Source organism: Pholcus phalangioides, unplaced genomic scaffold, assembly GCF_987345545.1.
Source record: "Pholcus phalangioides strain wild (caught in Gottingen) unplaced genomic scaffold, Ppha-v1.0 ptg000009l_1, whole genome shotgun sequence".
NCBI classification, from domain to species: Eukaryota; Metazoa; Arthropoda; class Arachnida; order Araneae; family Pholcidae; genus Pholcus; species Pholcus phalangioides.
In genome coordinates, this window is record NW_028301602.1 from 37,114,229 (window position 1) to 37,129,778 (window position 15,550).

The 15,550-nt window shown below is 31.4% G+C and overlaps 1 protein-coding gene across 2 annotated transcripts in view; it reads right to left on the bottom strand.

The window, feature by feature from the left end:
* Positions 1 to 577: 577 nt before the first annotated feature.
* LOC149083010 (sodium-independent sulfate anion transporter-like) overlaps positions 578 to 15,550 on the bottom strand; it is a 33,151-nt gene continuing 18,178 nt past the window's right edge. The window contains exons 13-20 of one of the 2 annotated variants that reach the window (XM_089236064.1): positions 15,247 to 15,387; positions 14,462 to 14,520; positions 12,894 to 12,980; positions 12,707 to 12,806; positions 11,821 to 11,897; positions 8,797 to 8,862; positions 7,247 to 7,331; positions 578 to 4,246 (exon numbers count right to left, since the gene is read on the bottom strand). In XM_089236064.1, coding sequence (XP_089092190.1) covers positions 4,080 to 4,246; positions 7,247 to 7,331; positions 8,797 to 8,862; positions 11,821 to 11,897; positions 12,707 to 12,806; positions 12,894 to 12,980; positions 14,462 to 14,520; positions 15,247 to 15,387 — 782 coding nt within the window. In that variant the 3' untranslated portion in view covers positions 578 to 4,079. The remainder of the gene's footprint in view (positions 4,247 to 7,246; positions 7,332 to 8,796; positions 8,863 to 11,820; positions 11,898 to 12,706; positions 12,807 to 12,893; positions 12,981 to 14,461; positions 14,521 to 15,246; positions 15,388 to 15,550) is intronic. The other variant, XM_089236065.1, reaches the window with a different exon arrangement.

Here is a 15,550-nt window from a genome sequence, read left to right on the forward strand (position 1 = left end):
TTTTCAACATGCACCGATTCATTGGATATTCTTCAAAGAAATGTACATGATGTGATTAGTTCATAAAGTCTTGTTTCTAGTTTTTAAAATGACATTGATTTTTTTCTAATCAATAACTATGTACTGCTCAAAAAATAATGAATCTATATCATGCAATCAACCCACGTTTTTAATCCACTCTTATCAATTTGATTTTATTGATGATGGGCACAGCATTAGGAAAAACATTTTACTGATCCTATGTGTGATGTAGAAGAGCAGTTGAAAGATGAATTTGTGCCCTGTGGTCTATTCAAGACATCAGACCCACCTGCTTCCCCTATATAGTTGATATGCACATGATATAAGAAACAATGGAAAATTTCTGCACAGTTAAGATCCTAAAAATGTTTTTAGATACGTTTGCATGTGAATAAGAATGGTCACATGTTCAGTTCGAATATTATTTCTTCATAATTGAAGGAATTCTTCAAGATCAAGCCAAACTAAGTTTAGAAGATCTCAATCCATGAAGTATGTCCACATGGTTACATTATATACAGCTTGGTTTACAATAGAATATATGAAGGAATCGAAGTTAAAAAAATTTTTTTATTGCATATAATATATTAGAAACATATGTCAAAGTATTCAACTGTAATTAATACATGTATAACCAAAAATCAACTTATTGAAGCAAACAAAACAGAACAATAATAAAATACTTACAAATATTTCAAGCACGCAAAAATAACTTTGGTGATGATATAGCAATAGCACTAGAGATCCATTTATAAATGCAATCATCTTTCAAGGTAAAAAAAATACCATCAATTGCACTGGTTGATTTCAAATGGTAAAAGATTTAATACATACACATTAAAGTGAAAAAATCAGATCTAAAGGGGGAAAATAAAAAAGGCAAAACAAATAATACTTAAAATCATATTTCCTTGTAGATATATGAAGAGCAGCTAATGATTTAGAAAATCAAATACATGAGTTGAATATCTTGTCAATATTTTCGAATGGTCCTAAAACCATCTGCTATTTTGGTGTTGAAATAACTTTGTTTCCTATTTTTTAGTTGAAGTTTTCAGGTATGAAATGAATAAATAAAAAATAGCATCCACTCTCCTAATAAGAGACTAAGGGTGAAACCTAGCCATCTATGTTTGCAAATCTTTTGTCGCATGCCTGATCACATCAAAATTACAGTTTTACTTCAACTCAGTAAGAAGTGTATGCAGTATTGAAGCATATAGAAGAATGTTTACAAGGTGCTTGTATGTTAAAGTAGGTGTAGTGTTCAAACATCAGTTTGAATCATTAAGTATAGATTTTTCTATGTTGAAGTTAAGATATTAAATTTTAAAAAATCCAAATCTTAATAAAAAGTTTGTCCTGAAAAATATATACCACCAAAAAAATGTATTAACCATTTAACTATCAAAGCAAGACTTTCTTCAAACATGAATCCAAAATTACAAAAAATAATCTTGTTTTTTCCCCAGAAATGAAAAAAAAGACTGCACTAAAATAGTTCCAAACATTGTGTGCACTACAGTAACATTCGAATAAGTGGATTATTGCTTCATTAATACATCCTCATCAAGTTCTTTATTTTTCCTGTAGTTTAGAGTTAACCAAAATCATAGACAAAAATCTAAATTAGTTAAATTAATACTGAAAATCTAATCTTAATGCAATGATGAATACTAATGAAGAAGATAGTTTTAAAAATGTCAAATCATGCAAATACAAGAAAATAATGAAAACACAGAGAAAGACAAGAAATTTTAGAAAACTGATATGGTAATATGAATTAATAAAATTGTTTCTTACAGGATATCAGGTTCGATAAAAATTAACAGCGAGTGGAAAAAAACAATGCAATGAGAAATAGACTAAAAAAATAGCATGCAAAAGATAAACTTGTTTTGTCAAAAAAAATACTGTATATACTTGTGTATAAGCCAAGTATTTTTGTTGAAAAATTTTTTCTCCTTAATTTAGGGTGTGGAGGGGGTCGGCTTACACATCTGTCAGTCTTTGAGAAAATATTGACCCCTCACTTCACCAAACTATAGCTAGATGGCCTCTGACATCTGCAACGTCATTGGACTACTTTAGATGGCATTACTAATCAGTAGATTGATTTTTGTAGCCATGTTCAAACTCATAGAACCAATGATGTTAAAGCAGAAAATAAACGCATCTGACTTTGATACGGTGGATACATCGATTTGTTTAATTACGTTGATTTCAGATCTGTTATTTCTCCTGTGGATTCTTGTTTATCACACCTTTCCGAAGCCAAGACGAGATATTGTATGCATAGTTCCCAAAAAAATGTAACTCTTCTAACTAGCCTGTATCCCTAACATGCTGTTTGTTGGAAAACTAGTTTTTACTAAGTAAAAGTATACCGTGAAATGCATGAATTAAATTTTATGCATTCTTTTCAGGTACTTCAAATGCATATTATCTACTCCATAGTTTCCCAAACTTTTCATTCCATCGCCCCCTTCTTCAGAAATATTTTTCTCTCATCGCTCCCCAACTCAATTGAACCCATAGGATCCTATGTTAAATCCGTAGCTTCTATTGCCCCCCCGGACCATTCCATCGCCCACTTTGGGAAACACTGATCTACTCCCTCAAGATCAATTTTATCAAATTGATTATGGCTATAAAAACATTTTTAACATTTTTCTTCCATAAATTTCAAGAAAATTGAGCAAAGGCCTGATTTAAAATTATACAGAAAATTCCCATACCTTCAGAAAATAAATTTCTCATATCATGGCAGCAGTTTTCTTTTTGCCTTTCAGAATTGCCTTTAAAATGATCAAACTCTAGCATCGAAAATGCATTGAAAAACATTCATTATATATGTATATGTTTTTTTGCAAATATTTTCTCTAACAATTACTGATACTGAATATAAATAAAAAATACAAACATATAAATTTGAAAATGACTGATTCAAGTAGCGAAAAAAAAAACTTACATCAATACCATTCAAATGTAATAAATATCATTATTCTTATTTACATAGTACAAATGTATAAAAATCACTTTTTCAATTAAAATACTTCAAAATTGTCCATTCATGTTAAAACGTTATGATAGAAATTTCTTATCGAAACTACCAAACAATTACTCTCATGTACCTAAAATTTGAAAGAAAAACACATAGACTAGCTGACTCTCTCTTCAAGAACTGCAAATACATATTGATTTTTGTCTATAGTTTATGTATAATATGCACTTTCAATTACACAAAGCCCCTTAAATTCTTAAACAAAAATGTTTTAAATTTTGAAACAATACCTAAATGCACATAATGTATAGAAAATACTATAGTGAAATCTGTATCGAACCGAGACTCAGTGTTTTTCAATGGATAGTCAGCAAAATGTTTCATCCAATTCATATAGCACTGCTATCTAATTTCTAATTTTAAATTTAATAAATAAGAAACTGTCTATATATTTATTTTTTATTTGCTTTTACCATCAGCAGTTCTGTGACTCAAGGCCCATAGCCAGAAATATTCTTTCGGAAGGGGGTGGGGCAAAGAGTGATAGAACAAGATTTGGTGGTCATCTCACATTTTGTGGTGGGGGGGGGGGGGGGGGAACCAGACTTCCCCTTCGCTATGGCCTTGCCGTGAATTATTAATAGCATTTCTGCTGATCCATGACATTGTTCATCTAATTTTTTTTTACATATTGAAATTTTTACCAGTTCATTATTTTATAAAAAAAATAATTTATTTGAAACAAATTTTTTGATAAAATAAAGCAACTTCATGATATTGACTTGTCTGTAACTTGAAATTAAAAATGTTATGGAAGATGAGCACAAAAATTTCAAAGCAACAAATATATATCTTATCAACATGCATATGTTGAGTACAAAAGTAGTAGAATTTCAACAAAACTTATTAACAATGTCAGATTCTCAAAATATGACTTTCAAGTTAAAAATTCAAGACACTATTTACTGAAAAATAGAACATGCTATGCACACAAATTAGAAAAAATATAAAATAAAGTAATCATGGCAATGCAAATTCTTCTTATAATGCATATTCATACATTAACAGTTTGCTTATGTTCTGATTCTTGATCAACAAGAACAATGACTTCACTCTCATAATCTATTTCCATGGATTTGCGATTCTTCAGAAGAGATTCTCCACTCTCATCCTGCTTAGAGTCCTCAACATCAGGAGAACAAGTTAGCTCAGAAGCTATGCCTTGAAAAGATAAAGACAAATATTAGAAACATAATTGATTAATCATTCAAAAAATTCACAATATATATTAAATGTGCTACATGCGCAGTAAATATAGGCATGATGTTAGACATTTTGTAAAGATTAACACATGGATATGATATTCAATCTCAAAAGGAACCCAAAGTATATAACTTTAACGCTTACATTAATGTGACCGTTAAATGAACCAGTGACTTAATTTTTTTTAAATCTCACTTTAACCCATTAATACCTAAGTTATTTTAAAATTGGAATTTCTGCAATTTTTTTTCAGGATACGATGGGAATGTGTTGACAAATGAGCATTTCTGAAGTTTTGCCATTTGCATGTGTTGAATCAGAGATATGAACTGTCCTATAAATAGGATGCTGGATAGATGTGTAGTAGGATGGGTCACCATTCTACGTGAAAATTATTTTTTAAAATTTCTATCCGGCACGAAAAGGGTGCCAAATGATGCCTTTATCTCACATATACATTTTTTTAAGAATGGGTTATCTTCTGCCTCCGGATTGACTTTAAAGAATACATATTTTGAAAAAAAAACTTTTTTTTTTATGAGTGTCTATAAAACAAATACAAATTGCATGAGTAACATTTATTTATTACAAGAAAAAGTTTACAAAAAAATTGCATTTAAATTATATTTCAAATAGCGCGAAAATCCTTCTTACTAGAGAATTTCAGCATAACTTCTCGAGACTGGTTTTTATGAAGCCTTCTGATTTTTTGCACAATGTGGCTGAAGTTTTTAAGCAACAGTCTTGACCGCCTTTTCAACAGTTTGTGTGTGGCATGGCAGGTGTAGTAAAGACAGACCTGATTTTTGGATGGAAAAATGGTTAGATGTCTTCATCATTGATGGATTTCAATATTGGTGTATCAGATATATACTACTTCTTCCAGTCAATGAGATCGATGTGAAATGCTACATAAAATTTTACAATAGGAAGTTGAAACAGTCACAGTCTATTTTTCTGAATGCGGCGGACTGCCAGTTCACAGATGTGTGGTCCAGAGTCAGTCAGCATTGTAATCAATGAATTTTCAGGGTGTGCGCTGTGTTTCTTTCAATTACGGGATATATTTTGCCTTTCAGTTCTGTGTGCAAATACCTAGTGGCAGAGGTGAGCTTGAACAGGTGCTTTGTTCCATCTTTACAGGAAAGGCAAAACAAGATGGAGAAAACAATATGACAGCAAAACAAGTTTGAGCGTAAAACTTGACATACGTTGCTAGAATTATTAAATTTTCAGAGAGATTCCATCTAAACTTACAAATGTAGATTTCAATTAGCACGAGTTAGCCATTGGGCATGAGACATTTTGCCTGGCGATTTGTTTGCTAAATCCTTAGGAAATATGCCTATTAAAACTGCTGAAACTATTCTGTACAAATATGTTTAGTCTGTGATAACACCTTGAATAGAAGACTTGGGTAACTCTAATGAAATAACTTGAAACGAAACACACTGTTTTTTTCCCCATATTTCTATATATTTGCCGATTCTCCCTGAAAATGGTTTGGGTCTCAATGTGCTGCTGTCAGTATGTGGAAACAAGTGTCGGAAGAGTAATTCATTCATGTGCAGTAGACAGATAATCCACCGCAACGGTTTATCTAACCTTTTTTCAAGCAGATATATGACACCTTCATATTTATTTACTAGCATTCACATTAGTTTCACATCCCACCCAACTGCCGCTAAACACTCCATACATATTTCTGATTTCAGGAAGAAATCGAAGATTGTGCTTGTTCCATGCATCCAGATGTGCAGAAGCTGGTGCTTCAACTCTGGTTCCATTATTAATGGAATATACTCTTCAAGAATGCTCTGTCTATACATTTTTCTGACCTTTTCTGATATCATCCTTCCGTGTGTGTGTCCATTGAAGTATTGACCATTTATTTGTAGGAATTTGATAATTTGTTTGTCGATTAGGAAGCTTTTCTCTCTGACAGATGTTTTTTCTGTATTTGGCGCAAATGTACTCTTTGATGTTCTTACACTTGCAGGATGGAATGTCAAACAATAATTTACGGCAGAACTCTTCTAATTGTTTCTTTTGTATTTTAGGATGTGATTTTAAAAGATTATATCCATTTCATACATTTATATGCCTTCAACATCACTTTTGTTCGTTTATGTTGGACAGAAAGAATGGAAGCTCTTCACCATATTTCTTCAATTTTTGCCACGACACAATGTCCTCCATTTCTTTATATACGTAGGCTCTCTATTAGTTTCATTACACATTTTATCTTATGACGGTTTCACTCATAGAACTTCATAACACCTTCGTAGGTTGGTAACATATTGCATTTAATGTCGCTTAAATCACAAAATAACAGATATTTCCACTTTGAAAGAGGACAATCCATGATAAAAAATGGCTCAAACGAGTGCAACACAACCCCCTTGCCTTATTGCAGCCAGAGTTATATAGGGAAACATTGCGTTATAAGGGTCTTCTTAGACTCTCCATTACTCTAGCCCTGATCTACTCTTCATACCTACAATGTGACGAATTGTTCATGTTTGTAGAAAGTAACATAATTAGTAGAAACCCTAATGAAAAATCAAAAAATTGATATTAATCCGGAGGCAGTTACACTTATCAGAATATATTTAAAAAATCATCTGTTATTTTTAGACCATTTAGCAAACTTTTTATCACTGCATCCATTCAAAAATATTTAATTTCATTTTTTTGACCTACCCTAATGTGTAGTACAAAAGTTGAAAGTGGCAAAATTACCAGCTTTTGAAGTTTTCAGCTTAAAACTACTTTCCTATTGGTATTTCTGGTCAATTTAAACCATAGATTGTCTAGATGCATAATGCCTAAAACTGTATACATTAAAATATTTAAAAATACTGAATCAACACAAATTATTTTTACTGCTTCAACAGTTTGTTGAAATTTATCAGATCAAGAATCAATAATAATTAATGTATAAGATATTTCAATAACCTTCATCTAAGTTTTGAAGTTCCTCAATGGAATTGCAAAACATAATGCTATTCTCCAAACAATTCAGAGCTTTCATTGCGGATGGCTGCAAAAAAAAAGTAATAATAATCTTTATGAAATTTTGCAATGTGAAATACTTAAAGGGAGATATCTTCTAAATCAAAGAAGCTCAGAATCAGATTCGCAAATAAAATAGCAAATTCTAAAACACTACAACATATATATATTGCTGTAAAATTCATTTTTTTATCAAACTATTAGTTGATTATGTCGGCTCATTGCAGAAAAATGCAAAGGGGTCATTCAAGTATTATGTCAGCATCGGGGGGGGGGGGGGAGGGGGTTTGATTTGTTGACTTTTGATGAGGGGGGTTCGAAGGTTGCTTACGTCATCAACCACCCCTTTTTGAAGATATGAAATATTCTAAGCTGCTGACGAAATTTTGCTGACAGGGGGAGGGGCTAAAAATCTGCTTACGTAATACTTGAATGGCCCCAAAGCATTCTGCTTTGGAAATGTTAACTACCTATACATCTATGTTTCTGAGATGTAGAGTTAGTATTCTAGGGTTAATAACCACATTGTGTTAATCAGCTCAATTTAAAAAAAATATTTTGAAACATATTTGCTTATTTCAATAAGCCCTATATGATTATCACAAATATTTTCTATTCAGCTTGTGGGGATCAATGATTTTTTTCTCCATCATTTGCACTCTACTTACAACAAGATTTCATAGCAACCTAGATATACAAGCACCTTAAAAAAGTTTTTGCATAGTAGAAAGTACAAAATTAAATAATATTGATTCTAATATTTATTTATGCAGTAAGATCTAGATATATGAATGTCTCCCCCCACCCCCATCAGCAAAAAATAAAACTCAAAGGCTTGACAATACCCACTTGTACAAGAAACAAAAACACTTAAATCAGAAAAAAGAAGACCCCAGTTAACTGGAGATTATAAATATTAGATGCCAGAGGGGTGAATTTAGATACTTAGATTTATTCGCTTCCAGTTGGGTGGATAAACCATGAAAGCCATAGTCAAAACAGTTAATAGCTGAATATGCAAGATATACAGAAAACTGGATGTTGTGAAGATATTTATTTTTTCAGATGTTGATTTTTTTAAGGCAGGAAAAACTCATCTCCCCCTTTAATGGGAGTCGAACCCGGGTCCCTCGTTTGCCAGATGAGTGCTCTCATCACCAAGCTACAGAGGAGATAGAGATTTTCCTTCCTTAAAAAAAATCAACATCTCAAAAAATAGATATTTTAACAACATTCAATTTTCTGTACATCTTGCATTAACAAGCAGAGAGCGACATCATGTCATAAATAGCGCTGAATAGTTATTAGCTGTTTGGGAACTTGTTTTTGAATTTTTCAACATATTAAGTTTTTTGAAAAATTTTAGAGTAAATCGTTCTGTGTAGATTAAATCCTTCATAATTGTGCAAAATTGTGTCAATACTAGAGTATAACTTCATATAAACATACAGCACATAGTACACAGAATATGAGAAAAAGTTAATTGTGCAAACCTCAGAAATTTTGAATTGTACAGAAACATTTTGTTTCTCCAAACTTGCAACCATATTTTCAATGCCCTACAACAAGGGAAAAAAAGAAAATAAAACAAATCAAAATGCACAATGAAATGCCACAGAGTATTATACTCGTTTAACTTCTACAGTGTAGTCTGCATCCAGTTATATAGTTGTTGAGTTTATAATGAAGAAATGAACAGTGTTTAAAAATTCTAACTCTGCGAGAACTTAATAAATTATTTATACAAAAATTGCCACGTTTTCAAGACAAATAAATTCAATTGGTCGACCAATTGAATTTATTTGTCTTGAAAACGTGGCAATTTTTGTATAAATTAAAACCAGGCAAAGTTTCTAATTTTTGTGATAATAAATTATTGTCATACGATATTCATCGTAACATTTAAAAAATGATATACTAAAAATAAGCCAGGCCATTTATAATTCCAAAAGTGCTTCGTTTTCAAAAATAACAGGAGGATTTCCCCTGCTGCTTTTTTTCCACTTTTGTTGTCCTATACTACCCCCACCTCTGATCAATTCTGTCCTCTCGTCACATGCAGTTTTACTGGAAGAATATATGATAGAGCATTTATAAATGAAGAATAGAGTGGAAGCAATGACTACATATGATGGAAATGAGAAGAAAAAAAAATTAAAGCTTTCATGAGAAAGTGAAGATTTAAGTACAGCAAACCTTGTTAGTGCGCCACCCGAGTAACCCATCACTCCATTTGCTGGGTCACTTTTTGGATACCCCAATCATCCTCTATGGCAGCGGTTCTCAACCTTTTTTGACTCACGAAGCTCTTTCTTCAAATGCGAAATAATGTAACAAATAAACAGGGAATGATTGAAGAAAAACTCTTGCCAAATTTTTTTTTTTTCTGCATGAATACATCAATAGGGAGACAGGAATCAGTACAGCCGTCGCTTACTCCATTCAACGAGTTACTCTGCTTACGATGTCATATTTTTGGTTTTCCAAGAATGACTTATTAACTAGGTTTGACTGTAGTAAAGTGTTCAGAATAGCTCTGAAAAGTAGTAGCTTCTAAATTTTGCATCACCTCTACCAGGAAAATTCAAAATTTTTTTTAATAAAACCTGATGTAGGACTAGTTGTATAAATTGATTGATAGATTGCATGCATTAAAAAGTTTTTCTACAAAAAGAAAAAAACACCATGCTATTAATGACTACTTCCAAATATATAAAACTATAGTCTGATGGAATATTTTCTCACGAAATTGACCTAAATTGGGTCCCCGGCAGTTTATATTAAGTATATTTCACAGAGAACTTTTTCTTTCGTCACTTTCTATTTATATTACAGTTTCTGAAAAGTGGGCACTCTGTAATTTTTTCATTAATCAATTTTTAAAATTTGCTGGAACAAATTTGCATTTGTTAAGGAAATGTGTTTCTCCTGACTGTCCCCGGCTCAATTGTTAAAACAATGAATTTCTATCTTAAAACAAAAATACATTCTTTTTTTTTATAACATTGCTCCAGATAATTTCTCACAAGAGTTTGAAATAAGCAGAGGAACAATTTGCAAGACGTCACACATTTATTTTACAGAAAACATCTATTTGCATAACAAATAGAGTTTTCGCATCGAACAAATAGAGTTTTCGCATCGAACGTGAAGTCCAAACAACTGACTACGATCTCTACTCCTAGCATCGTTTTTAATGATACAGGGAATTTTCGAGAAAAGTCTACCACAGTTCACAACTGACAGCACCACCATCTTGAGGTAATACGAGAGTTTTTAGATCAATCTAGAAGATTTGAGTATATCTTCGTGTTCCCAGTTTGGCATTGCTCCAACCTGACAGCATTTTCAGGGGTTTATAACAAATTGCACTACCGATATTTACAGGTCGACAATGACATGTGATAAACATAATTTTCATAACACGTATTTTTAGGACCAGTATATTTACATATTTCATTTTTTTTATAGTTTTAGAAAATATTTTTTATCAATAGTTTATACCGAAATGAAAATTTTTCCCAGCTTTTTTCACATCACATTCGTCCAAGTCCTACAACACCAGTTGCCACCTATCAAATTTTGTATTAAGAAATGTAAGAAAAATGCAACAATAATTTGAACTGCTTTTTAAATCAATTAGAATTGTAAATTAATTCACAAATTAGGTTTATTCATGAAAAAAGAGGCGAGTGTTTTTATTAAATGTCCTCCTCTGTGGCCTTTTTTTTTTTTTTTTTTGTGAATAAAAAATATCAAATTAAGTGCTGAAACATGCAAAATGCCTCATTAGATTTGCTTTCCTCTTAACATGGTTAAATTTAGATGTTTTTCACCATGAATTTTTAACAAACTTCAGTGCTGACTATATTTCATTTATTAGTAGGAAAAAAAGTGCCCTTAAGAATTTTTTAGCTTTTTTTCCCTTTTCATCTAATTTCATGAGAATGACACAGTTATTGCTTTACCACATACCAACTTTGGTCATATCGACATAAAGTAATTTACTACTGAACGAGTTGATTTGGAAATGAAGGCACTATATATTGTGATCCCCCTCAGACTCGTTAGTAAAAAGAACTTGTTATTTGTGTAATTCCCTAGGATCAAATCTGCTGAACTGATGGTAACCTTCATGGTGGTAGATGAGCATCTTACCACTGCACCACTACGGCGTGGCATGTATATAACTGGGATTTTGTAGACCCCATAGAGATTTTTTCACCCTCATAAAACGTCACAATTTGAAAGTTTGTCTTAAAAGATTAACAATGAGTGGTGGGAATGAAGGGACAAAAACATATTTGGATGCACTATTTTCTTCACCCGTGTAACATCACTATTGCATTGCTGCTGTGCACTTCCACTCAATCATGACATCAAGTTCCACATAAATAAAAAAAAGCATACAATATGAGAGTATCAAGTGTATATTTACATGCTTACAGACATTCATTCGAATGTGGAATCCATAATTTTATTCATAAATTTAAATAAAAATATTGACATAAGCTTACCAGTGCTGTTGAGTAGTCGATCCCTGTCAAATGGTCTCCATGGATAATTATTTTTATTTCAGAAGACTGGTCAATAGCTGAATTCAAAACAATATTTAAAAGAATTCAGATCAATACATTCAATTAAAAATGAAACAAAGAAAAAGAGTGCAAGAGTAAAGATTATTATTCATACAGCTCATATACTTGCATATAGAAAACAACTTTTTCATGTAGAAAATTAGAACTTGATCTGATCAATTTATCATAATTTCTCTAAATAAATCCAAGGCTCTAAAACTTGAATATTAGTTCTTGCAACTTATTAAAAATTGCGGCCTTTCTTATCTATCCAATAAAAGTTCAGACTTTAAGGGATTTTGATTTATTTTTCATTTTTTATTGAGAGTATCTCTTTTAATCCAGTCAAAAAGTTGAATTTTTACTTCAGGATAATGTTTAATATAATGTAAGAATATAAAACTCTCAAAGAAGACTTGAACGGTAAGTTAAATTTATAACATTTAATTTTATTTCTTTATATGAGTGGATTTTTTTTTTAGTTTTTGAACAAAAATCATGTGTGGCTTATGCCTAGATATATGACATGTAAAAAAAGTTACAGCATTTCTACTGCAGCTTCATTATTTGTCTGTCACTTTTCTTTGTGTGACTTATACATCCCAATGGCTTATTCACTGAAAAGTACTGTACATTTAATAATTTTAATACTTTCATGATTAATTTTTTTTTCCTGCATGCATGAGATACAAGATTGAGAATTCCAGAAAAAAAAAATCCTTAAGGCACCTTTAAATTGAAAGCATCAATTATTTTCCTCACAAATGTATTGTCAAAATAAAACTTGGCAGTTGTTTTCAATCGTTAAGACTTAACTTCAGCTTACTTGATATAGCTTTGATGACTTTTCCTTTGAAGTAATCAATGGATGGAAAATAGATACAGCTGTCGGGAGTAACATGAATGAACACTTTGTTCTTACAAACCTATTTAAAATCCAAATTATCAATATGACAAAGTCTATCACATAGAAATATACTATAAAGTAGATTAGTTATATTAAAGATGCTCACCTTTGCTACACTGATATTTATGCTTGGCTTGTTCTGTTTATAAAGCAGCATTGCCAAGGAAATCGCAACTCCAAACAACAGCCCAAACTATAAGGCCAAAAATGAAAACAGAAATAGAATCTCAATAAACCATTGTGGTTTAAACCGCAGTCATAAAAATCTGCTAAACCAGTGTTTCCCTAAATGGTCAAAAGTATTAATAACCGTTTCTAAATAATCAAGCACAGAGATTCCCCACAGAGATCCAGGACTGAGCTATTACATAAAATCCCATGTTGTAAGAGTAGTTTCTACAGTCTTCCTGGTCTGTTGAAAAGCCAAAAAAAAAAAAATGTCTCCGAAAGGGATATATTTTATGACAAATAAGTTTGGAAATCGCTGTGCTAGACTATTCAGAAAAGATTATTAGACAGTATCATTAAGAGGTATCTCAAAATTGGAAAACCACAGAAATCTTGCGGATGGACTTTGATTCCACTGTTCTAAATGTTAAAAAGATAAAATTTCAATTTCCTTGCAGTATAAAAATTGAGCAAAAAAATTATTTATCATAATTAAATAAAACTTGAATGTAACTTCAGCACATGGCAGAAACTTCAAACATATCTCTATGTTTCAATGTATTACACATGACTAAGGGCCGTATTCACAGACATGGTTTAAACTGTACTCACAATTTTTGGATGAGATCAACATAGATTGGTTAAAAACCTGAATTACCTGTCGATCGCTTATCAAAAAATTGTGACTATAGTTTAAACCATGTCGGTGAATACCGCCCTAAAAGTAGATGATTCTGAGTTCAAGATTCTCAAATTTACTGTCCTTCCCCCTAACAGAACATAATAAAAAAAAATATCTTTTTGTTTGATTTATCTGATCAATATTATTTTTACTTCAATAACTTATGCTACTAAATAACTGAAAAATGCAGATTTAATATAAAAAATAACGGAAAAATGCAGATTGTAAACACATTGTTTAGAAAGGTATTGCTTTTGTTTCGTTATACAGGGAAATCCCTTGAAATGGTCACACCCCCCCTCTTTTGCAGCCAAATAATAATTTCCCTTGGATAATAAACGCATGATTTTCAAACCCCTGATCAATGACCCCGTTCTATGGACGAACTTTTTGTCCCAATGGTATCCTCAAAAGAAGGGTTCTACTGTATACGAGTACATATGCAATACACAGTGGAACCTCACATGTTAGACAATTCCCATTAGCAGATACCTCCCATTAACAGATGCTTTTTTAATTATGCTGACGGGACCTAATATATATATATATATATATATATATATATTTTACTATATATTAACCCTTACAATCTCAGCAATCCTGAGATATCTCATCAAATTTGATCTGCTTCATTTCAGGTTCTTAACACACTTTTATTTCCAATGTAGCAATTATGATGCTGATCAGGAAAATTTTTAAAAACTGCTTAAAGGGTTAACGAACACTCATCATTAACAGACAAAATTTTCGGTCCCTAAGGTATTGAGAGGTTCTACTGTATATAAAGTTAGTTTACGTCTGCACATGAGTATAACTATTCTTACCTCAAGTCCCAAAGTAAGTGATAATAAGAATGTTGCAGCAAATGGAATCAACTCAAATTCTGCAAAAAAAAATTATGTATGCAAAAATTAATTTTCTTATGGGCACTAAAAAAAATTTTAACATAAAATTAAATAAATATGAAAAAAATGGCAAAAATGTAATACATGCTAATATTTTATATTGCAGTCAAATCTTGATAAGTTAAAACAAAAATTTCATGTTATTGTTAGTTCGACTTATCAGAAAATTTGATTTCAGTGTGGGAAAAAGAAAGACTTATTTAAATAACAGCGCTATTTCTGAATCCCATATTAGTGTTTATACATACAAACATGCTAAACTAGTGGAGATGAAGAAATTTGGAAAGATAAGTTATTCTAATTTAATCATATTTAATGAATAAGAATATTTGGAAATATAAACAAGATGTACATAACCTGCACTTATGGAAACGGAAGTGTGTACATGATACTCGTATAAATGAAACAAATTTTTAACTGTAAACAAGATTATTTTCTGTCAAAAAATACAGTGATTTTTCATTGTATTTGTTTGTCTTCTTTCATGAGCAAGTCATTCACTTTTTGCAAACAGCTAAATGAATGTGCTAAATTCTATCACTGCATGCTGAATTCTATTCCAGAATGCTAAATTCTATTGCTAAAAATACTATTTTTTAAATTTCCCTCATTCTTGAAAACTTTGACTTAAAGGATGAAAACTTCGAGTTAAAAGAAAAATTTATCAGAGTTCGACTTATCGCGACTTGACAATATATACTCACTGCTTGTCTTCCATATGGCTGGAATGTCTTCATAATGGACCATGAATATCACAGCAGAGAAAATTATTGCACAGAGACAAGCTTTTGGAATATAATGAAATGAAGGTGCAAGAAGTCCTAATGCTAAAAGCACAACACATCCTGAAATGAAAAATACCTGCAGTTCGTAATTTTCCAAAATATACTTTTTAGAAAATGAGTGACATAAATAAATATACACGCAGAATACAATATATAAGTCTCAGACTTAATAGCACAAATCCCTTGATAATGCAGTCAATGCTCATTATAACGACCCCCTCCC